Here is a 23,523-nt window from a genome sequence, read left to right as displayed (position 1 = left end):
TGTTGGTACGTTCAGCACAACAGGAGCCACTGCCGACAAAGCACAGCTCTGAACCACTACAGACTCATTATGGATTCACCTTTCTCCTATTTTGACCACATCATCTAAAAGTAAGTCATATACACTGAGAGTGAGCCAGCTGGGCTGGGGAGATAGCATCATGGTTATGCAAAAGACTTTTAGCCCTGAGGCTCCAAGAGGCTCCAAGGCCGGGGTCAATCCCCAGCACCGCCATAAACTAGAGTTGAGCAGTGCTTCAGTTAAATAACAGAACAGGGGGTCGGGCAGTGGCGCAAAGCGCAAGGAATGGCATAAGGATCCCGGTTCGAGCCCCCAGCTCCCCCCGCAGGGGAGTCGCTTCGCAGACGGTGAAGCAGGTCTGCAGGTGTCTGTCTTTCTCTCCCCCTCTCTGTCTTCCCCATCTCTCTCCATTTCTCTCTGTCCTATCCAACAATAACAATAACTACAACAATAAAAAACAAGGGCAACAAAAGGGAAAATAAAATTTTAAAAATGTTTTTTTTTTTTTTTAAAAAGTCTTTCGAATAACAAAACACCCCTTCCTAACTCACAAAACCAGACACAAAATCCCTGGGTTCTTGATTCTGGCTAAGTCAATCAGTCACTGACATCGTATTTCACTCTACTGACAGCTTCAAATACCTTGAGGCGTGATTCGTTTCACTGGTCTTTGTCGTGGCGTTTGCAGACTGCAGACTGTTTGCTTCACTAGGAGGGTCTTTGAGAATGTCAGACTTTGGTCTAAAAGATGAGGACACGAAAAGGAGATGTTCAAATATCTATGAGTCGTTTGAAAAATAATAGAGTATTATGTATTCTACTGAGAACTTACTTTGTTTTCTTGTTGGTATTTTTCTTGGTAACACTAGGACTAATCTCCTTCTCTTTTTCGGGTTTCTCTTTGTCTTGCTTTTCAACTTTTTCCTTCTTCTCCTTTTTTGGAGGTGGTGGAGTAGCATACTGTTGTGCCACTTGCTGTGCCACCAGCTGGGAATTGATCCGAGGCTTTCTAAAACATCAAAATAATATGTATCACTATGTGTCTTCAAAAGGTCTCAGGCACTTTACTACTGATGTGCGGTAACACCAAACAATATATGTCAAAAAGCATTTAAGCCCATAAAACTTTTCCTCTTTTTAATTCCTTTTCTGTGCATTCACCTTTAATGAGACACACTAAGGTGCTCACACAAATGGCCATATCCCTATGCAATAAAACAAACAAAACACCTTTAAGTCAGTAGCACAGGGCACTGTGCTGGGAACACAGCCTCTGTTGAGCCATCAAGATTATACTGACTGACAGCTTTCAAATACTCCTGCTATAGAGGGTTAATCTTGTTTTATTAAAGGGACACTGGTAATCCCTTGGGAAAAAAAAGGAAATTAGAAGTGTGACATTCACTCTTCAATCTAATTATTTCAACTTGGTCTGTTCCCCTGCAGCTGTCTGAGTGGCAAGGATAACACACAGAGAAGCAGCAAATAACTATGGTTCATACTAACTCAAAGGTAAAAGACTTAAAATAACTATTAAGAAAAAAAACTCAGATAAGTGATACATTCATTATGTCAATCATTATGCCCACACCAATCTCCAACTGACACTGGTTCTTCACACTATTGTTTACAAATTCTAAGTGATGCCAAACACTATTCACAATGTGTGAGCATTCAGACCCAAACTGGACAGAGATAAAGAAAAGCCTGTGAATTATTTCTATACAATATTAATTCTCAAAAACATTCCCAATAAACTCTTAAATGTGAGGCAGGAAACACATCCACGTACTAGATCATTCATGAGGTGAAACAGTGGCTGCCACAACCTGGTGCCCACCATTCGTACCAAACTCTTTCCTCTGGATGACAGAGGATGTCTTGGCTTGTCAATGGGAATAGTCACTAGTGCAGGACGGATGGACAGAAAAACACACACACCAAACAAACAAACAAACAAACAAAGCTTTATTCTTCAATACTTGTGCTATTTTTTACCCAAGATGACAATCAAAAAGGGAGCTGCTTGACTGATGGCATGCTGGCTTCTAGTTGAGCAGGCTGCCAGAATACCACCTCTGGGCAGTGTGATGGGCCTTCAGGCACACAGGACAGGAAGGGGACAGAGGCTCACAATGCCCCTCCATGAAAGAAATCCTGGGCACGGGATGCATTCTTCTGAGCGTGCCGGTTCTGGCTCAGGGGCAGTGTGGTACCGACAAAGGTAGCAGCAGCCTTTGACTAAGTCTTCTACCAGCCACCAGCAAACACAGGTCTTGGCCACACTGAGGGTATGCCAGGAAACCTTATGACAGGTAACTCACTTTCCCCAAAGCTCTAAGAAAAGGAACAGCAGCCACTGTAATATTCTGCTCCTTCGAAGAGGAACTGTGCTGATACAAAGAAGATGATCTCCAAGCAGTGTACAAGCACTTGCTGGAGACACAAACAGGTCAGCTGTCTGTAGGGATTATCATGCAGTTTAAACCAGAGTTAAACGTACACTAATCAATACTGTCAAAATAAAACTAACTAAAATAATGTGAGCAAACCCATGTGCCGAAAAGTGCACTCAGAGGGGGCCGGCCGGTAGCACCCTGGGTTAAGTGCACATAGCACAAAGCACAAGGACCCGCGCAAGGATCCCGGTTAAAGCTCCCAGGATCTCACCTGAAGGGGGGGGTGGGGGGGACGACTTCACAAGCAGTGAAGCAGGTCTGCAGGTGTTTATCTTTCTCTCCTCGTCTTTCTTTTCTCTTTGTCCTATCCGACAACAACAAAAATGGAAAAGATGGCCACAGGAGCAGTGGATTTGTGGTGCTGGCACAGAGCCCCAGTAGTAACCCTGAAGACAATTTAAAAAAGAAAAGTGCACTCGGAGAATTTCAATTAAGGAAGTATTATGTACTTTATACTTCAAGGACAAGAAAGGACACCTGGATACCAACTGAGAGCACCATCAGAAATAAGTCATGGGTTACGTTGCTGCCTGAGCTCAAAGAACATCCAGCCTGCTCACCCCAGGCCACTCATATCCACGCTGAAGTAAAGGTATCTGTCTCATTATAGGACACCCTACAAGACACTACAGTGACTAATTGTCAACCAGCTGGATATTCTTTGATAGAAGGGCTGTATCTTAATCATCTTTGTCACCTTGGCATTCAGCCAAGTTCCAAGAACCAATAAAATGCCGATAAAGAGTAAATAAACATTGCTGAGAAAATAAAGGGCAGCTCACACTTTGCTGAGGCGTCTGTGACTTTCAAGAGAGCAGGCCACATGGGGTTAGAGTCACTGAGGACTAGGACTGCCGGCTGTCAGAGGACTAACACAGGCAGCAAACAGCCCTCTCAGCACTGTGGTATGGGAAGAAGGACCAAGCCAGTAAAGGGCTAGCAGGCTGAGCAGATTCCCTCGCTTCTAGGGCAATGAATGTTTGATCAGAACGCTCCTCTCCTCTGATACGTAACTGTGACAAGCTACTTAGGATCTTAATATTATCAAGAAGGGACAATTGCTAAAAGCACCTGTGTTGTTTTCTGTTAACTGTGTTCGAAATGCCAACCGTATGTCCTAAAGTTGTAACTTAAGTTTTCAGTGATTGTTTCCCTCATTAACTTTCACAAAAGCCCCATTCCACTAGTTCTAGATCTTTTCAAACTAGCCGCCCATCCTCCCCACCAACTCCGTCCATCAGTAGTTCTAGAGTGAGGAACAGGAATGTTCAGATATTCCTAATTCTGAGTAACATAACAACACTTTGATTCAAAAAGTGGCACAACCCGGGGGGGGGGGGGGGGCGACGGCAAGGTAGAGACAACTTCAAGTTTCTTTTAGCTTCAGCATGGCGTCTACCAAGTGACACTATCAGAACTGTTCTGGCCACTCCTGTCATCGGTCCCAAGAGGACAACTTGATCATCACACAGGGAAGAGGAGCTGGCATGAATGATATCCACTGCCTCCTCATAAGGAACAAAAGCTTATCAAAACCTTAACATTGTTTATCAGTGGTAGTTAATCCCCAAAGATTCACACTGCTTAATGAAGTCTCCATGTCACACAATCATCTGTAGATATCTAGGAATGTTAAAGCAGAACTTTATATATGTTGGAAAAAATGGACTCTTCAAGACAGAGCTGGGAGTCTGGGTTCTCTAAAATTACCTACATTTTCCAACTAACAATCTAAAGAAGCATTAGAGGAACTTTCACAACAGTTAGTGAACATTAAATCAAAGCACACGGTTTACAGCTTTTGGTGTCTAAGCTTCAGATTAAAGCCAATCGACCAACAAACTCTTAACTATAGAGGCCATATAGTAAGCAGGACATCTGCTTGGTTTGGTCTAGCTTCCTTCAAGAGATGTGTGGCACCAAACTGTCTTTTGGCCATCAGGGTTCTCACCGGGGTCGGTGCCAACAACAAAGGAATTCACTGCTCCCAGCATTTTTTGTTTGATACAGACAGGGAGAAACAGAGAAGTTGGATTAAAGCATTTCAACCATTAAACTATAAAGTCTCCTCAGCCCCCCCCCCCCCCCCCCGTGGTACCTCTAATAACAGAATTTTACTGTGGTCATTCAACTATTTTAAGAAATCATCCCAGGATAAACATGCCCTTTAAGTTCCGACAGCATCCTCTAAGGAAAGTCTACAGACAGCCTATAGTAGCTGAAATCATGTAAAGAAAAATGTTTCCTAAACTGCTTTCAAAATGATCTCTTTTGAAGATAACTAGCTGAATTTCTTTCTGATGTTCTACCCTGTATTTTCAACAAATTTTTATTCCATAGTAAATTACTTTGATGTTGAAACTGGAAAAGTAAGGGCATAGTCTTGAAAGTGGTCCAGCATCACTGGCCCTTCAGCCAGTGCCTATAGTGAGTGCCACAGTGAGCGGGGGTACCTCTCCTCACCTGCTTTAGAGGAGGAAAGAAGCACCTCATCACTCTGACTCTGGGCCACCAACTACTTCTCGATTCTATTGGAATCGAAAATGCAGCCTTTTGAGATTCAGCTCTTCCCTGTCTCACCTGTCACTCTTGCTTACAATTCCAAACTCACCAGACTCTTTCTAGTGCCTGCTATATATTGAGGCAGGATGCTATGGACAGCCTAGAACTCTGGTGAGGAGTCGGGGGGGGGGGGGGGCGCGCTCCCTGTCAAATAGCTAGATCACAGGACTCAAATGGTAAGGACACCTACACTCTCTGTGAAGAAGAACCTTGGTGAGCTCTCACCCCAAACTTCAGCTTCTTCAAGGAGGTTCGAGTAAGTGATCCTTACACACCATGAAACTGATTTAAGAGGAATCACAGAAATGACAAATCTCTAAATCACATTTAAAGATGCAAATAAACTGGGTAATGAATAAAGTGCTCTGTGTGTTATTTACTGCTGCCAGAGATCCCATTTAAAATGCATTTAAACCATCTTGAAACTACAGTTCCTGTCATAAAGCTGGGCATGTATAAAGGTATGCAAAACCCAAAGTTCCAAGAGAAAAAACAATCACAGAAAATCCAATCATCTTGATCCCCTCACTTATAAATCGTTGGTTAAATGAAGGTCATCTTTAGGGATTCCCTCAAATCTAATATTTAAGACAAAAGAAAAATGTACGTACTGGAAAGTAACCCTTCTAATAAGATAGTTTATAGTCAAAGTATCATGTTTTAGTAAGCCTCCCAAACTGGAGGTAACCAAGGCCTTCTCAAAAGCTTTCCCCTAGTCACTCTGAAATGGTGCTGAGACACTGAGATCCAGTTGACATCTGAGACCTCCTGCTGAGTGGGGCCTGAGCAAGCACTGCAGGATAGTCAATCAGATCCTTGACCTCTATTCACAGATGCCAATTGTCCTCCAAGCCCCAGAGTTTGTACAGAGGAAAATGTCTCCAGACACACCAAGTATTATATGGGTGGTTGGGCAAGCTTCGCGAGCGGGAGACAGATGACCAGGGACCCATGGCTGAGCTGTAGGCAGTATCTCTTTATTCACACAGGACGCAGCACAATCTATGGCGAGCTAAACTAAAACTACAACTAACTAAAACGAACAATGCTGTCCTTATATATACTTTCCAAGTAGGGTGTGAACAGGATGTGACGTAGAGAGGGTGGAGAGAAAAGTGATTGGTGAAAATCAGGGTGTGACAAGGAGAGGGGGCAGAGCAAAAAGACATCATGAACCAGTGGGGATTAACCCAATGCCCTGCAGTGGTTATGTAAATAGAATACAGTGGTAATGTAAATAGAATGCAGTGTTAAGCAGGGGGGATTAAACCAAATGAAACAGAAGGGGCTTTTAGAAGCAGAATTAGAAGCATACCAACAATGGGTGACAAAAATCCCCCTCAGATGAGAACCATATAGACAGAAAGAATGTGAGTGAACAGGAATATTAAAAATATGGGAAGCCAGCCCAGAACAAGACAGCACTGATCCCATCAAGTTTTCTCAAGAGATATTCCTCCCAAGATGAGCGAATGGTTCAGAGTGCACAAATACATCCAAGACTCTGGGTTCGATCTGGCATCACGCAAGGGCAACAAATGGATAACTGGACAGTGTTCACTGTGGTTTAAGTTGCCACAGAAGTAAGAACTTAGGCTCAGTGGTATACGTGTGGTGAGGGGGAGTAGAAAGAATACTCGATATTAAAAGTTTCTGAGCTCTTAAAAAGCAAAAAAAAAAAAAAAAAAAAAAAGTTTCTGAGCTCTTAAAAGTAGTTTTTAGAATCAAGTGCTTTACATTCTTAAAAAAAACATTTCAAACCCGTTAAATTAAAATTTTTCAACTTGTCAGCCATGCAAAGTGATAAAAATCACTGCCCCCCATTCCAGTCAATCATACGCCACACAGCATAATCATTAGAGTTAGGTCATGCTTACGTAAATGGGAATTTTGGGTATTACAGTGAGCACATTTTCAGAGCACTCGCTAGTCTAATGTGTCTACTCTTACGAAACTGGTGTGTTCTATCAACATACATGATCATCAACATTTTGTGGCCAGAGCTAACGGTGCCGGGAGGATTGATGGCAGACTGCAGTTAGACTAGCTGGTTCCTGCTTCTTTACAGATGCATCACCACCCCAACATCGACACAAATAAGAGCCAAGAAGAGACACAGGTTTGCTGGCATTAACAAAGTACAGTCTGAAGAAGGTAGGAGAAAATGCAGACCACTTAACGCTGACAGTGTACACAGTGGTGCCATCTCTGCACCCATCCAGGTTCCTCGGCATCTTCCCCAAACTGCGCAAGCAGGTCTAGTCACAGCCATTCTTCATTTTAGGTGACTACTTTTTTTGAGATTCGCCTGTGCTACTTGTCTTATTTACCCAGTCTCCTACTAATGGACCTTTGTTTGGGCTGTTGGTGGTTTTCAGCTGTCGTGAACAGAACTGCTATCAATGTTCACGTGTGCAGGGTTGTTTCCATTACCTGTACTTTGATATAATACCTACAGAAAGTAGGTGTGTACATACATACACACACACACACACACACTCTCTCTCTCTCAAAAGAAAATGCTAAGCTGTTTTTCCAAGGAATTGTGCCACCTAACGTTTCCTATAGCAGAAAGATGGGCTCTGTCCAACAACTCTACATCTTCAACATTTGGGACAGGCAAACAGTTCTTTCAATTTGAGCCACTCCAGTGGGTGCTTTGAATCTTGGTGTTTTTCAGTTCCCCAAAGATCATGAGCCAACATTTTGCCCATAGTGCACTTTTATACAAGTACAGTAGACGTGTTTTTACAACATTTGCCAACATACTGAGACTGCCAATATGATTACTGCCAAAGCTGGGTGATGGGACAGCTAGAATACTATCTCCGTTTCTCTATTTAAACTGTATGGCTGGCCCTCCCCCACCAGTGTTTAGTGCTGGGCTCAGTGCTTCCACTCCATAGACCCGGTGGCCATTTTCTTTTTTCCCTTTCCTCTGTATAAGAGGATCAGTGACCGAGGGAGAGAGATACTAAAACACTACTCCCTTAGCTTTCTGGAAGCGGGAGTCCCTATGTGGTGGGTTGGGGCTCAAACCTGGGCCTAAGCACACAGGAATGTGTGTATTCTACTTGGCGAGACACCACCTGTTGCCCCGAAGCAAAGCCCCAACTTGTGTCCATTTTTCTCAAAAGTTAAAAATAATGTCTACTGATGGGGGGTTGGGCGGTGGCGCAGCGGGTTAAGAGCACGTGGCGCAAAGCGCAGGGACCGGCGTAAGGATCCCGGTTCGAGCCCCCGGCTCCCCACCTGCAGGGGAGTCGCTTCATGGGTGGTGAAGCAGGTCTGCAGGTGTCTATCTTTCTCTCCCCTCTCTCTGTCTTCCCCTCCTCTCTCACTTTCTCTCTGTCCTATCCAACAACAAAGCAACGTCAACAATGGCAATAATAACCGCAACGAGGCTACAACAACTAGGGCAACAAAAAGGGGGGAAAATGGCCTCCAGGAGTGGTGGATTCATGGTGCAGGCACCGAGCCCAGCAATAACCCTGGAGGAGAAAAACAAACAAACAAACAAACAAACAAAAAAATAAGGTCTACTGAATTGCTGTTTAACACTACCATAACCACTGAAAGATACGCTGCTTAAAAATAAAGGATCTTGTATTCTTAAAATATTCTTCCCCTCTTCTACCATGTGATCCAAAATAAAACTTCCATTAATACTTAAAGCTTCATGGAGGTGGGCTAAATATGCCCGCAAAACAGGAGGTGGTACGGTGGATTGCATGTTGAACTCTCAATCACGAGGTCCCAAGTTCGATCCCCAGCATCACATGTGCCTATCAAGTGCCTTTTTAAAAAAGTCTATAAAATCAACATATTCATCTTTAAATGCTATGCATTTTATTCTGCTATTTTGAGGCTCAAGGTAGTTAAAGATATGGAACATTCTACAGCAATAATTTTTGCAGAAAAATACCAGACTTCTGTCCCTGGGAGATATTTATTCACTACGCTAAGTACTGAGGAAACAAAGAGAACAAACATTATCTTATCTGTATGTTAAATAAATCCTTCATTAGTTTTTGTGAAAGATGAGAACTATTAACCTATTCAAAAAACTGAACACATAATTAGATGTTGGCATGCCATTTCCAAAAAACATGTGGATGTTATGGTTGTGACTGGACCAGTATATATAAAAACAACAAGGGCAAGGACAACTGGTTAAGATCCCAACTGAGATCTGCAGAATCAAAGGATGGGGGCGGCAAAATAATACTTGGATAGTCAGCTACTTTGCCAAGTACCAACCCAGGTTTTAAGTATGACCCCTACTAAACTGAAGGAAGTTTTGGTGTTGTGGTCTCTTCCCAGTCTCTGTCTATCTAAAAAAAGATCAAACAAAACAAAGAATCTCAGGATATTGTAGTTCAAGCAGTCTGATTCTTATCAACTGTGAGAAGAGTAATCTTAGCATTTAAGTTGGCTCATGCCTTGAACATTATATAAAAATTTGGCTAAATTAAAACAACTAAAAACAGTACCCTCCGGCTTCGTTTCTAATCACTTCATCATCGTCACCGTTTCATGTCTAACGGGAATATAATACAGCTCGTATTTTTTAAACTTGCTTACATATTCAAGTTTTTACTTACATATTAAACTTCCCTAGCTACACTTGAAACACTGTGATGATCATGATCAAGAACTACAGTTTCCATCCATTCTTTTAGAAATCTATCATTCTAATCTGATATAATCATTCCTAGTCTTCTAGCTACCTCACAGTGGCTGTTACTAAGGACTGAGTAATGTATTTCTTTGCTCCTGTGACACGTGGAACAGCAGCCCTGAATTTAAAGTCTACACTTAAAAGTCCCTCAAAATAGAGGTGATGTTCTGGACTATGTGCCAAACTTGAGAGAATAATGTCTTAATTTCCCCAGGATTCCACATGAAATCAGCCTGCTTACTGAGACTGGGGAGTCTACCTTTTCCTACCAGTCTTCCTACAGATAAGACCACATGCCTGTGTTGTTACCTTGCCCCAACTCATGTCAGACAAACCAACATGCAAGCCTCAGAAAAACATTGCCCATCCCATGTTTCTTTAAACAATATGCACAATACCTTCAAAGATACATATCCCTCGTGTATTTATACTCTTGAGACAATGCCAGCACCACACACAAATGCACTACCCAAATGAGCAACTACTCCTAAACTAGAAAGTCAAACCTAATGCATTTATAACCGATCATGCCCTTGGCAAAGTCATGTAAGCACATCATTTTGGAACACAGAAGTAGATCTCCAGAACCCCAGTCAACCCTTGGGATGACTGCTGTCACAGCCACCTTCTAGCTACCACCTCATTACAGACCTAAAGCCAGAACAGCCCAACTAAATCGTTTCTATTTCTAAATGCCCAACTCTCAAGAAACTATAAGGTAACATTTACATTATTCTCCAGATAATCTGTTACATGACAAAGCATCACACTGCAGACACAATTTCTCGCACTGCTCCAGTATACAATGATCTTCTACCCCCCACCCCAAAAGCAAACAAGCCTAGAAGAGATAATGCATGTTTCAGGTACTAACAAAACTATTTTCTACAATACCTTTAAGGTACACATCCCAGCTAGAGCTAACTTAGAAGAAATAATGGCTCAACTGAGGAAGCCAGAAGCTTGTCTCAGTATAGGAACCAAGCTTTGGCACCTTGTAGGCAACTCTTAAGATATTCAGTCCAATATTGTCGGTATTAATTGTATTCCTTAAGACCAAGAGCAGGAATTTTTTCTATAAAGAACAACTATTACTGAATAATATCTATTATATTGGAAGTCACCTAGCAATCCTACCCAAACCATTCTGCACTCCCAGGTCCCACAAACACACACAGTGGGACATATTCTGAGGAACAATGGATCTGAATGACAAACAGTATGTGATCTCTCTTTTCTATTTTAAGTTTTTTACTGATGCTGCCACCAGGGTTATCACTGGGGCTTGGTGCACACACGATGATTTCACTGCTCTTGGTGACCATTATTTCGTCTCCCTTTTTCCTTATTTCCTTTCTCCTTTTCTTAGATAGGACAGAGAGAAATTGAGAAAGGAGGATGCAGAGAAGGAGAAAGATAAGACACCTGCAGACCTGCTTCACCACTTGTGAAACTTAGCTGCTGCAGGTGGGAGGGGGAGAGGGCTTGAGCCTGGGTCCTTGCACATGGTAATATTTGCATTCAAGTACTGCCCAGTACCTTGCCTTTTCTTTGGGGGGAGGAGAACCATACTTCAATTAATTGCCACCATTAATCTTCAAGCAAGACAGACTTCCCTTTTTCTATGATGGGAGATTGTTTTCAGTCTGCCATAAGAGGTAAGCACCATGAAAATGTAGCCTTTCAGGCTTTAGTCTGGGTAATTTTTATTTTTTCACGTTCATAATTTTTACACTGCTGCCAGAATTCCTCTCAGCACTTGCTTTGAATTCTGTCTTCAGGGTCTGTCTCCTTGCACTGGCACGTTATCTGAGAGTACTGGATATGCACTCCAGTGTCTCAACAGTAGGCCACCATGATGCCATGGGATGGGTAAGTCAGGTGGAATTAAAAGAATGCCACCGATGCCGGCTCAGTGTGCAGCCCAGCTGCAGACTTATGTGATCTCTTATACTAAAGCAAATCCAAAATTCAGAATTTATACTTCAAAAGATCTCCCCACAGGCGACAGGTTTGCATACTATGTAAATTTTAATAAAAATCATACAAGTTCAGCTTCACTACTATTATCACACCTTCTGGTTTTACAATTCCTCAAGTTGCAGTCTTCTTTATCAAGACACCTATAGCTCTGTAAAATGCAACTAGGATGAACAAATGAATACCTGGAATGAGGCTGATCATATCAAACGAAGCCCTCATGGTAAAAGAATGGTCAAGTGACCCCTGACATCTCGGTCCTTAAACTGTGCGACTATCTGGTTCCATCTTTCAAAGTCATTTGTTTTCTCTGAGATTCAAGTTCCATGCTATAGAGATCCAGTGGATGGAGGCTTTGATGTTCCAGGTTCAGTCCCCAGCACCACCAATAAGCCAGATCTGAGCAGTGCACTAATTAAAAACCAGTCAAAAGCAATCACTGCTTTTAAAGAGTTTAATCCAAAGAGTAAAACCAGCAAATATTCAACATATATAAATAAAAAAGCAAACAATTAACCCACGCAAGTAAAAAAAAAAAAAAAATTACTAATGAAGTGTCCACAACAGTCTCACCAAGGGCATAGTCAAAAGATAATGGTTCAAAGGTAGAAGAAAGGAAGTTTACAAATATTTAGGAAGCATGTAAAAGTTTCTATGAATCCCCTGTAATCTCTTCTGTAGTACAATATATTCTTGGAAACTGAAAACTTACTTGCTGAATATACTAAACATGTCAATAAGTATGTACTGAAATATTAACACACACCTACTGCTAAATAAGAAAACAAACTAGTATACAAGCCTAGCAGATTTGCATCACTGATTCTCAAGTCTGAGGGTACATTACCACCAACCAGTGAGCAGTCCTTCAAGAGAAATGATACTTTAGTTTCACTACATTAGACGGCGATTTTTAAAGTCTGGTATGGGACAAAGGCTCTTCTTTTTTTTTTTTTTTTTTTTTTGCAACCAGGGTCTTCACTAGGGCCCAGTGTCTGCACAACTCCACCATTCCCAGTGGCTCCTCCTCCCCCCAAATAAAGGTGAGAGACATAAACACAGACAAGAAGAGCAGCACTGCAACTCAGGCCCCAGCATGTGCACTCTACCGGGTGGACCACCCGGACCCAAGACAAAGATACTTTAAATAACTCCCCTAGAAAGCTTCTCAAAAATGGCCCTGACCCCAAACATTAGAAATTACCTGTCCATGTGGGAATAGATAGCACAATGATTATGCAAACAGACATTCATGCCTGAGGCTCCAGAAGTTCCAGGTTCAATCCCCTACACCACCATAAGCTAGAGCTGAGCAGTGCTCTGAGAAGGGAGGGAGGGAGGGAGGGAGGGAATTCACCCAGTTACTGAGGTCCACCCCCAAATATATCTGACTAGCTAAAACATTTCAGGGGCCACACTCATCCTTTTCACACTCTTTCAAACAAGCAAATTGGTATAAATAAAGGAAAATCCTGGCTGGGTGAAATGTTGAGGTAGTCTCAGAACCACCTTGGAAAGTAAGCAGCTCAGTCTTAAAACCTTGATAGCCAGAACTCTATATAGAGTACAAGGGGTGGGGAGAGCTTCACAAGCGTGTGCATATGCGTGACCTCCTCTATCTCACCCTTCCCCTCCACTGCCCTGACTGTATCCGAAGTAAATAAAAAGTTTAAAATAAAGTACAAAAATGTAGACAAACGCATCTGTATAGTGTATGCTGACTGACCAGAGGAAAGAGACTGAAGCAGAAGCAATGCAGGGCAGCACGGCAGTCTTCTGTGGCTGAGTTCTCTGTATATCGTCATAGAACTGACATGCCAAGAATCGATAAAACAGGAGGGCTGGCAAAGCACAGCTCTGGAGACATCAGTTTTTAACTACGTATCAAGTGCCTTCAGTAAATAAAGAGGATGTGGGGCAGGGGGAGATAGCATAGTGGTTACGCAAACAACTGTCTCAGGCTTCAGAGTCTCAGCTTCAATCCCTGCCCTGCACCACCATAAACCAGAGCTGATCGGTGCTGTGGCAAAAAAAAAGAAGAAGAAGAAGAAATAAAGAGGATGTGTAAGAAATCTAAACTAGGCAGGGGGGAGATAGCATCATGGTTATGTAAAGAGACTCTCATGCCTGAGGCTTCAAAGTCCCAGGTTCAGTCCCCCACACCACCATAAGCCAGAGCTGAGCTATGCTCTGGTAAAAGAGAGAGGGAGAGGGAGAGAGAGGGAGAGAGAGAGAAGGGAAAGGGAAGAAGGAAGGGAGGGAGGGAAATTTAAATCGCCAAAATCAGGTATAGTTTGCTTCATCAGATTTTTCTTTCCTTTTTTAAAAAATCTGATGGTTTTTGAATTTATTACTAGTAAGTTGATAGCAAACTAATAAATACCTGATATACAGAGAGGCCCCTGAATCCACGGGCTCTCATATGCAAATCACATGCTCTACCTATTACTAGGCCACCTCCCCAACCTAATAATTCAAAACTGAATACATCTTATTGAATAATTACTTAGGATTGTGCATGCCTCTTAGTATGTTAATGTGCAAAAAAGTATAAAGGCAGTTTTACATATTAAAAAATCAGGATCTGCTACTCAATTCATTTCAAGACACCATTCTCACCTCCATTTAAAAAACCAGCCCACGCTAAGAGCAATTACAAGTGACGCAACCGGGAGGGATGCTCTAAGAACTGTTCCTTCTAAATGAATTTGGGCCAACTGTATATTACACTAGCCTGGCAACATTATTTGAAGTCATTTTCCATTTAAAGAACCTCACACCAAAGGCAGAAGAAGTGGTGTGTGTTCCCATTCCCATTCAATACCCATCATTTCTTCCCAGCTCCACTAACCAGAGTAACAGTGAAGTCAATGGGAAGGCAGATCACTGGTCTTCTTAATGCTGTTACTTCTCTTCAGTTAATTGAAGGCTAAACGTTTGGTGTTGAACCTGCATTATAGTAAGAGGGACTGTCCCTTTAAAGGTGGGTGTCTTAAGGACAAGTCTTGAATGAAATTCAAACAAAAGTACTCATCAGATGCCTCTGGCTTCTAAACCTCTAAGTTTCAAACACACGTGAAATGTTTTTCTTTAAATCCAGGAACAAGAACATTCCATTCCACCTTTTGATGACATGATTCAAAACACATTTCATTTAGATTTTTACGTCCTCAAAATACTCGGCTAGCCCAACATGATTAAGGCAAAGTATGTCTTTCTGTTTAAAGAAATTTATTCATAACTGTTAGGACTGCCTCCCTCCCCAAAAAGGTCAAAGTTACTTATTATGCATCATGTTCAAACACACTTCTCTTTGGTACAACTAAATGAGTCCCTCTCCCTTTAATGCATCACACTGATGCGGCTTCAGACAGTAACCTAAACTCTTTCTTAGGAAACTTTTTTTTTTAAGTAATGGGCCAGTTTTACACTGGACTAAGTACAATGCTAAGGAAATGATATATATTAGAATAACCCATTTGGGATTATGACTTAAGTCTCTAAGTAACTCAACACATTCAGAGTATAAGTATAAAATCTTAAGGAAAAAAAGAGCCTGTCTGATGTCAGCTACACAGCACACTCAGTGGACAGATGAATGAACAGGTAATGGAGTAACAGCAGCACGTTGTGATACACCACAATGATTTCCTACAGAATAGCTGTTTTATAGGAGTCGACCTGATTTCAAACTCTGGAGCATCACAGAGAGGAAGAAGCAGTAAGCCAGTAGGGCATTTCAGAAGTAAATGCAGTTATTAAGAAGTTACTCATGGGGAAATAGAATTGCTGAGTATCAATCTATATGGTTCATGGACATGGAGGGATATCAGAAACAAATTCACAAATTCCCAAAGAAGGGGCTTTAGAATATAAAGCAATGTAAAAAAGCATAAATACTTGAATGGTAAAGTTTTTCTTCTTTCTCTGGGTGTTTAGTATGATTAGACTACGGTGAGAAGTTATTTACTGGGTATTTCTTAAGTTTTACTTTCAAGAATATGTAATTGTTATTCTTCCACAAATTCAGAAAATCTGTATTTCCACCATTCATTTAGCAAATTTCCTTTCAATATAGTAAGTTCCTCACAGTAAGACCTATGCTAAGTGCAACAGAACAAATGTAAAAGGCTTGACTTGTTTAAATGATTAACAAGTAATGAATAAAACAGTGTTTGCAAAGAAGCCAGAAGCAGCTTTGTCCTAGCTCTTCATCAAAACTGAAGGCCACAGTCTAGATCAACCTTTCACAACACAACATCCCACTCTCCCACATCTGTCTCCAGCACAACTCTTCAATTCTAATTCATAGTCTGTTATCACACACACTGTGTGTTCGGAGGGGCTGTATCTATTCTTATCTTCAAAACAGTAATAGCAGGAGTCTTCAGGATGCTATGAAGATAAGTCATCTATAAAAATGCCTAGTACCCAGCCTGGCACTGAATGGTCACTCGGTGAGTGAGTGTCATCCCACATCCTGCTGTCAATCAAAGCAGGCTCACCAGTATTTACTATAGAAATCTCCTCCCCACTAGCAACTGTCCTTTTTTATCAGTGTCAAAGGTCATTTTTCAGTCACTGATTACACCTGCCCCTTCCTCTTAAGGCTCAGCAAGAATTCTCACATACAGGCCAGAACCAAGTTAACTCCACAAGCCATCCCCAAGAAGCCCTGCCACACATTTTCCAGAGGCATGCTTTGCCTAGACCACGTCCTGCAATTCCAGCTCAACCAATGGAGTCATCTTTGTTGAGTACAAATTTTCTTTTCTTTTCTTTTTTTATTGATTTAGTCCCTTTTGTTGCCCTTGTTGTTTTATTGTTGTAGTTACTGATGTCATCATTGTTGGATAGGACAGAGAGAAATGGAGAGAGGAGGGGAAGACAGAGAGGGGGAGACAAAGACACCAGCAGACCCGCTTTACCGCTTGTGAAGCGACTCCCCTGCAGGTGGGGAGCCGGGGACTTGAACCGGAATCCTTAGCCGGTCCTTGTGCTTTGCACCACGTGCGCTTAACCCGCTGCGCTACCGCCCAACTCCCGACTACAACTTTTAAGTCTCATTTCATTTACTCAACAAATTACTGAGCAACGATTGTATGCAAGGTCTTACAGATGTCTTTGACAAAAGAAGTGATAGCTAGGAACTTTTCAACAATTCATGCTTTTTCTCAGTGTGGAAACTGAGGCCCCCACCAACTTTCTGACCACTCATTACATTGTGCTTCATGTCTGTAGAAGCAGGAGGCTCCATAACTGTCAAGGAAGCAAAACAAAGAAGACATCCAACCAAAAGGCACACTTAATCCTGATGGGAATCCTCTTACACAAGGCGGCTGTCTTAAAACTTAAGACACTATTATTTTTTGCTTTTATGCAAAAATGCATTGACTTTTCTGACAACCCAGCAGTATTCCACCATAAATATCCCAATACAACACACACATATTTTTTTCCTCAAGGTAGACATCATGTGTGATGAAGTAGTTCTGCAGGTCTCTCTTTTCCCCTATTTCCCCTCCCCTCCCAATTTCTCTCTGTCCTATCCAATAAAATAGAATTCTTTTTAAAAAGGGAAAAATGTCCACCAGTACCATTAGATTAGTGATGTAGTCACTGAACTGGAGACAATCCTGGTGATAATAAAAAGTGAAAAAAGGGGGGGGGGAGGAAGATTTACAGCATTGTAGGGGGAAAAGACTACATATTCCATTTTTTAGGAAGTGTATACTCCTCCTTGCTCTTATGTCTTATTCAGTTCCCTATTGTTTCTGACATTCACTAATGTGGTTCATACATAGACATTTGTCCATAATGCTGGGCTTTTCTATACAGAATTCATGAAAGATGACTGGTGCAAAAGAACTCAAATGATCTCCAATTTGAGCCAATCCTTAAGACCACCTAAGACATCAGCTTTCAATTAAGTGCCTTTAACAAATGAAGAGGATGTAGAAGGAATTCAAACCCTAATGCCATACTTCGGTGCACAACTTGTGTTTCTTTATCAGATTTTCTCCTCTTTTTAAAAGCAGAGTTTATCACAGCAAAAGAAACCACTACCCAAACCAAGAGACCCCTCACAGAATGGGAGAAGATCTTTACATGTCATACATCAGAGTTTAATAACCAACATATATAAAGAGCTTGCCGGACTCAACAACAAGACAACAAATAACCCCATCCAAAAATGGGGGGAGGACTTGGACAGAATATTCACCACAGAGAGATCCAAAAGGCTGAGAAACACATGAAAAAATGCTCCAAGTCTCTGATTGTCAGAGAAATGCAAATCAAGACAACAATGAGATATCACTTCACTCCTGTGAGAATGTCATACATCAGAAAAGGTAACAGCAGCAAATGCTGGAGAGGGTGTGGGGTCAAAGGAACCCTCCTACACTGCTGGTGGGAATGTCAATTGGTCCAACCTCTGTGGAGAACAGTCTGGAGAACTCTCAGAAGGCTACAAATGGACCTACCCCATGACCCTGCAATTCCCCTCCTGGGGATATATCCTAAGGAACTCAATACATCCATCCAAAAAGATCTGTGTACACATATACTCTTGGCAGCACAATTTGTAATAGCCAAAACCTGGAAGCAACCCAGGTGTCCAACAACAGATGAGTGGCTGAGCAAGTTGTGGTCTATATACACAATGGAATACTACTCAGCTGTAAAAAATGGTGACTTCACGGTTTTCAGCCGATCTTGGATGGACCTTGAAAAAATCATGTTGAGTGAAATTAAGTCAGAAACAGAAGGATGAATATGGGATGATCTCACTCTCAGGCAGAAGTTGAAAAACAAGATCAGAAAAGAAAACCCAAGTAGAACCTGAACTGGAGTTGGTGTATTGCAGCAAAGTAAAAGACTCTGGGGTGGGTGGGTGGGGAGAATACAGGTCCATGAAGGATGATAAATGACATAGTGGGGGTTGTATTGTTAAATGGGAAACTGGGGAATGTTATGCATGTACAAACTATTGTATTTACTGTTGAATGTAAAACATTAATTCCCCAATAAGGAAATAAATTAAAAAAAAAAAAGAACCATCAAACAAGTAAAAAAAAAAATAATAAAAAAATAAATAAAAGCAGAGTTTACTGTGGTCCGGGAGGTGGCGCAGTGGATAAAGCATCGGACTCTCAAGCATGAGGTCCTGAGTTCAATCCCTGGCAGCACATGTACCAGAGTGATGTCTGGCTCTCTCTCTCCTCCTATGTTTCTCATTAATAAATAAATAAGTAAAATCTTAAAAAAAAAAAAAAAAAAAAAGCAGAGTTTACTGACGACTTATCTTACAGTTTGGTGACTTATTACTAGTGACCTGGTGGCAAACTAAGGCAAAGTTGAATTAAATGGAAAATGACAACATCTGGCACCTCTCAAGTCAGAATTACACTGTTTTCCAGATAAGCTCTCCATAGAAGAATTTTTAAATTGTTACAACAATTTAAAAAGTTAAACAAATTAAAAAGTTAGAGGAAGAGATTTTAAGAGACTTTTTTTTTTGTTATGACCACAAGGAATGTTAGTTCCCCACTATCCTGTATTTCTAATAATATGTTGTCATTTAGCATTTAATTTTAACACACGTGTGTGGTCTATTTAATGAAGTTTAATTGCTCTTGAAGAGCATATTTCAAGCAAGTCTAGGGTGAATGTAGTCAGTACTTCTTTGATATAAAGTAGTATGAGGGAGTCAGGCAGCAGCACAGCGGGTTAAGCACACGTGGCACAAAGTGTTAATATACCGGTGTAAAGATCCCAGTTTGAGCCCCCGGCTCCCCACCTGCAGGGGAGCCGCTTCACAAGCGGTGAAGCAGGTCTGCAGGTGTCTATCTTTCTCCCCCCCAACTTCCCCTTCTCTCTGTCCTATCCAACAACAACGACATCAATAATAACTACAACAATAAAACAACAAGGGCAACAAAAGGGAATAAATACATATTAAAAAATAAAGTAGTATGAGGAAAACCAAGCTTTCCACATAGGCATATAATACACTCAGAAACTTCTGGGGCAGAAATAAAGATATCATAAGAGTTCTGACTCTTAGTGGTGTGGGAACTGAACCTGTGACTTTGGAGCCTCAAGCATGAAAGTCTTTTGCATAACCATTATGCTATCTTCCCACCATTTAATTTTTTACTAATATTCTCATGTATTTTCAAAATGCCCTAGATCATTTGCAAGCAAATGCTTCTTCTAGCGTTTGCCCTTCTTCCGTAGCCAGTTAACAGCGTCAGGTTGAGCCTGATGTAAAGTTTCGAGACCTCCTTTGAATCTGGAGAGGTGGCAGTCGTTGTAATAGTAGGGGAAACTATCAATTACTTAGAGGAAAATAATTGACAGAACTCTTTTCCATCTAAATTTTAAAGGCATCTTCAATGAAACGAATCCAATTTTAAAAAAGAAAAAAAGCTGAACAATAAACACAAAGCAGAACTGGCACTGGGTCTGGTGCACTGCACCAAAGGAAAGGGCTCTGGGTATGGGGGGTGGTTCCTCAGGTCCTGGAACATGATGGCAGGAGGACCTAGTGGGGGTTGTACTGTTATGCGGAAATGTTATGCATGCACAGACTATTGTATTTTACTGTTGACTGTAAACCATTAATCCTCTATTATAGAATTTTTTTTTTTTCCCCTCCAGGGTTACTGTGGGGCTCGGGGCCTGCACCATGAATCCACCACTCCTGGAGGCCATTTTTTCCACCTTTTTTTGTTGCCCTTGTTGCTGTAGCCTCGTTGTGGTTATTATTGCCATCATTGATGTTGTTCATTGTTGGATAGGACAGAGAGAAATGGAGAGAGGAGGGGAAGACAGAGAGGGGGAGAGAGAAAGATAGACACCTGCAGACCTGCATCACCGCCTGTGAAGCCACTCCCCTGCAGATGGGGAGCCGGGGGCTCGAACCGGGATCCTTACGCAGGTCCTTGCGCTTTGCGCCACATGCGCTTAACCCACTGCACCACCACCCCATTAAAGAAATTTTTTAAAAAAATTTAGAAGACAAGGACAATCTCATCAAAGGAGTTATGACAATGTTCAAAATATAACACTGGAAATAGGTCTAGATAAAATGTCAGTATTTAGAGGGAGTCGGGCATTAGCACAGCAGGTTAGGTGCACGTGGCGCAAAGCAAAAGGACCGGCGTAAGGATCCCGGTTCGAGCCCCTGGCTCCCCACCTGCAGAGGAGTCACTTCACAGGCGGTGATGCAGGTCTGCGGGTGTCTGTCTTTCCTCCCTCCCCTGTCTTCCCTCCTCTCTCCATTTCTCTCTGCCCTACCCAACAGCAACGACAACAATAATAACTACAACGATAAAACAACAATGGCAACAAAAGGGAATAAATAAATGTCAACAATTCAATAATAGTTAACAAACATAGAAGAATGCAAATAGCTAAAACAATACCCCACATTTTTGGTGTTAAACACTTAGGAGAAAAGTTTGATCATTCTAATTTTAAAGAGGTGCATACCCTATGATATGGCAATTCCACTTCGAGTAATCTAATGTATTGGATTGTGGGAAAAGTACCATTTTTCTCTATGCAAAAATGTGTCGTGACTTTTCCGACAACCCAATAATTTGAGTTAAAAAATTAAAAAATGCAAAACAGTATCAACAGTTCACACCATTTAGGTAAGTTCTCTGAACCAGAAAAAAAAGAGGGCTTATAATGGTGACAGATTTGTAAAATAGATATTAATAATAGATATTAAAAATATTAAAAACATTAAAAATAGAATATGGGAGTCAGGCAGTAGTGCAACGGGTTAAGCATAGGTGGTGCAAAGCGCAAGGACCAGTGTAAGGATCCCAGTTTGAGCCCCCGGCTCCCCATCTGCAGGGGAGTCACTTCACAAGCGGTGAAGCAGGTCTGCAGGTATCTAACTTTCTCTCCCCATCTTCCCCTCCTCTCTCCATTTCTCTCTGTCCTATCCAACAACAACATCAATAACAACAATAACTACAACAATAAAACAAGGGCAACAAAAGAGAATAAGTAAATATATAATTTCTTTTTAAATAGAAAAATATGCACAAGAGCATCATATTCATACTTTGGCTGGAAAAGTTAAGAGGGCAGGGGTAGGTAGCATAGTGGTTAAGCAAGGAGTCTCATGCCTGAGGCTCTGAAGTCCCAGGTTCAATCCCCTGCACCCTATAAGCCAGAGCTGAGCAGTGCTCTGGTAAAATAAGTGAATAAACTTAAAAAAAAAAAAAGTTAAGAGAGAAGGTATGTATACATATAAAGAAGCCCCCAACCTGCAAGGGGAAGCTTCATGAGAGGTGAAGCAGTGCTGAAGTATCTCCCCCTCTGCCCCCCCAGTTACTGTCTCTGTTCAATAAGTAAGTAAATAAAAGACTAACGTACAGCTCGTACTAAGTATTTTTTCGAGTTGTCAAGAATGCCAAGAAGGCAGCATAAATAACGCACTTGGACAGTGAGCCTGCTTACACGTGCACACGACCCAGGGTCAACACTGAGGTAGGTGCTGGGGCTTCCACTCTTATCTGAAAAGGCTGAACCACAGCAGTCATGTCCTAGTGATAACAACCAAGAAACAAACACGCAAGAAATACAAAAACCAGATTTATAGTTATTAAATAAATTGTCTGGATCTTTATCTCCCAACACTTAAAACAGAAATCTCCTGGGACAATATGGTTTCTTTTTAAATTATACCAAAAACACCATCTTTTCCAGGAAAAAAAAGAAAGGTAGAAAGTGAGAGAAAAGTAGGAAAAAAAGAAAGAAAAGAAACCCTTTTCAACCAAGGGGTAACCTGATTTTCAATAAAGATAAAGTGTTTGGATAGACAAAACAAGTCAATAAACAGTATGGAAGAAAGAAAAAAGACACTTGGGAGACTGACGCAGAATTTAAGCATCACAATTCATGTCTCCACATATAATAATTAACTGAATCTGGATAATACACTATCATAATACCTCAAATCACAAAAAAATGCTTAAAAATATTTTAAAACCATATGTATAGGTTAGAGTGTTGCATGTAGAACTGAGAAACGTTACACATGTACCAACTACTGCATTTTACTATCAGCTGTAAGCCATTAGTTTTCCCCAGTAAAGGGGGAAAAACACAGGCAAGGCCAGCAAAATAGCTGTCATAGTGTGCTGCCCGACCACATGTATGACCCAGGTTCAAGCCTAGTTCCCCCCACCTAACTGAAGAAGACTGCAGTGCTATGGCCTGTCCCTCTCCCTCTACATCTCTATCTAGCGGGGGTAGAGGGGGCAGAGAACCTCTCCCTCACTCTCATTCACACACACACACACACACACACACACACACACACACACGTCAAGAACTTACGGGATAGAGGCCAGATGATGGCACATCTGGTTGAACACAAATGCTACAATGTGCAAGGACCCAGGTTCAAGGCCCTGGTCCCCACCTGCAGAGGGAAAGCTTCACTAGTGGTAAAGCAGGGCTGCAGGTGTCTCAGTGTCTCTCCCTCTCTACCTCCCCTCTTCCCTTTTGGCTGTTTCTGTCCAATAAATAAATAAAGACCAAAAAAATTTTTTTAAGTAATGGGATATTCAGTGGAATACTACTCCACAACAAAGACAGCACAATTTTTAAATGAGAGATTAAGCTTACTTCAAAGAGAATTAGGAGGGACCTACACTAACATAAGAAGAGGGCCAGGTGGTAGCGCACCTGATTAAGCTCTCATGTTACAGTGCACAAGGACCCAGGTTCGAGCCCAACTCCCACCTGCAGGGGTCTCTCTCCCTCTCTATCCAATAATAAATAAAAATATAA

At 41.6% G+C, this 23,523-nt stretch overlaps 1 protein-coding gene and 1 pseudogene across 1 annotated transcript in view; both read right to left on the bottom strand.

Moving 5' to 3' along the window:
* Positions 1-23,523, bottom strand: part of RYBP (RING1 and YY1 binding protein) — a 44,881-nt gene that overhangs the window by 4,088 nt on the left and 17,270 nt on the right. Inside the window, exons 3-4 of the mRNA XM_060202863.1 lie at positions 854-1,030; positions 664-762 (exon numbers count right to left, since the gene is read on the bottom strand). Coding sequence (XP_060058846.1) covers positions 664-762; positions 854-1,030 — 276 coding nt within the window. The remainder of the gene's footprint in view (positions 1-663; positions 763-853; positions 1,031-23,523) is intronic.
* On the bottom strand, positions 11,313-11,580 carry LOC107522920 (ATP synthase subunit epsilon, mitochondrial-like; annotated as a pseudogene).

Source organism: Erinaceus europaeus, chromosome 12 (genome assembly GCF_950295315.1).
Source record: "Erinaceus europaeus chromosome 12, mEriEur2.1, whole genome shotgun sequence".
Taxonomy (NCBI): Eukaryota; Metazoa; Chordata; class Mammalia; order Eulipotyphla; family Erinaceidae; genus Erinaceus; species Erinaceus europaeus.
Note: the sequence above shows the minus strand (reverse complement) of the source record. Positions and strands in the feature narration are given on the sequence as shown.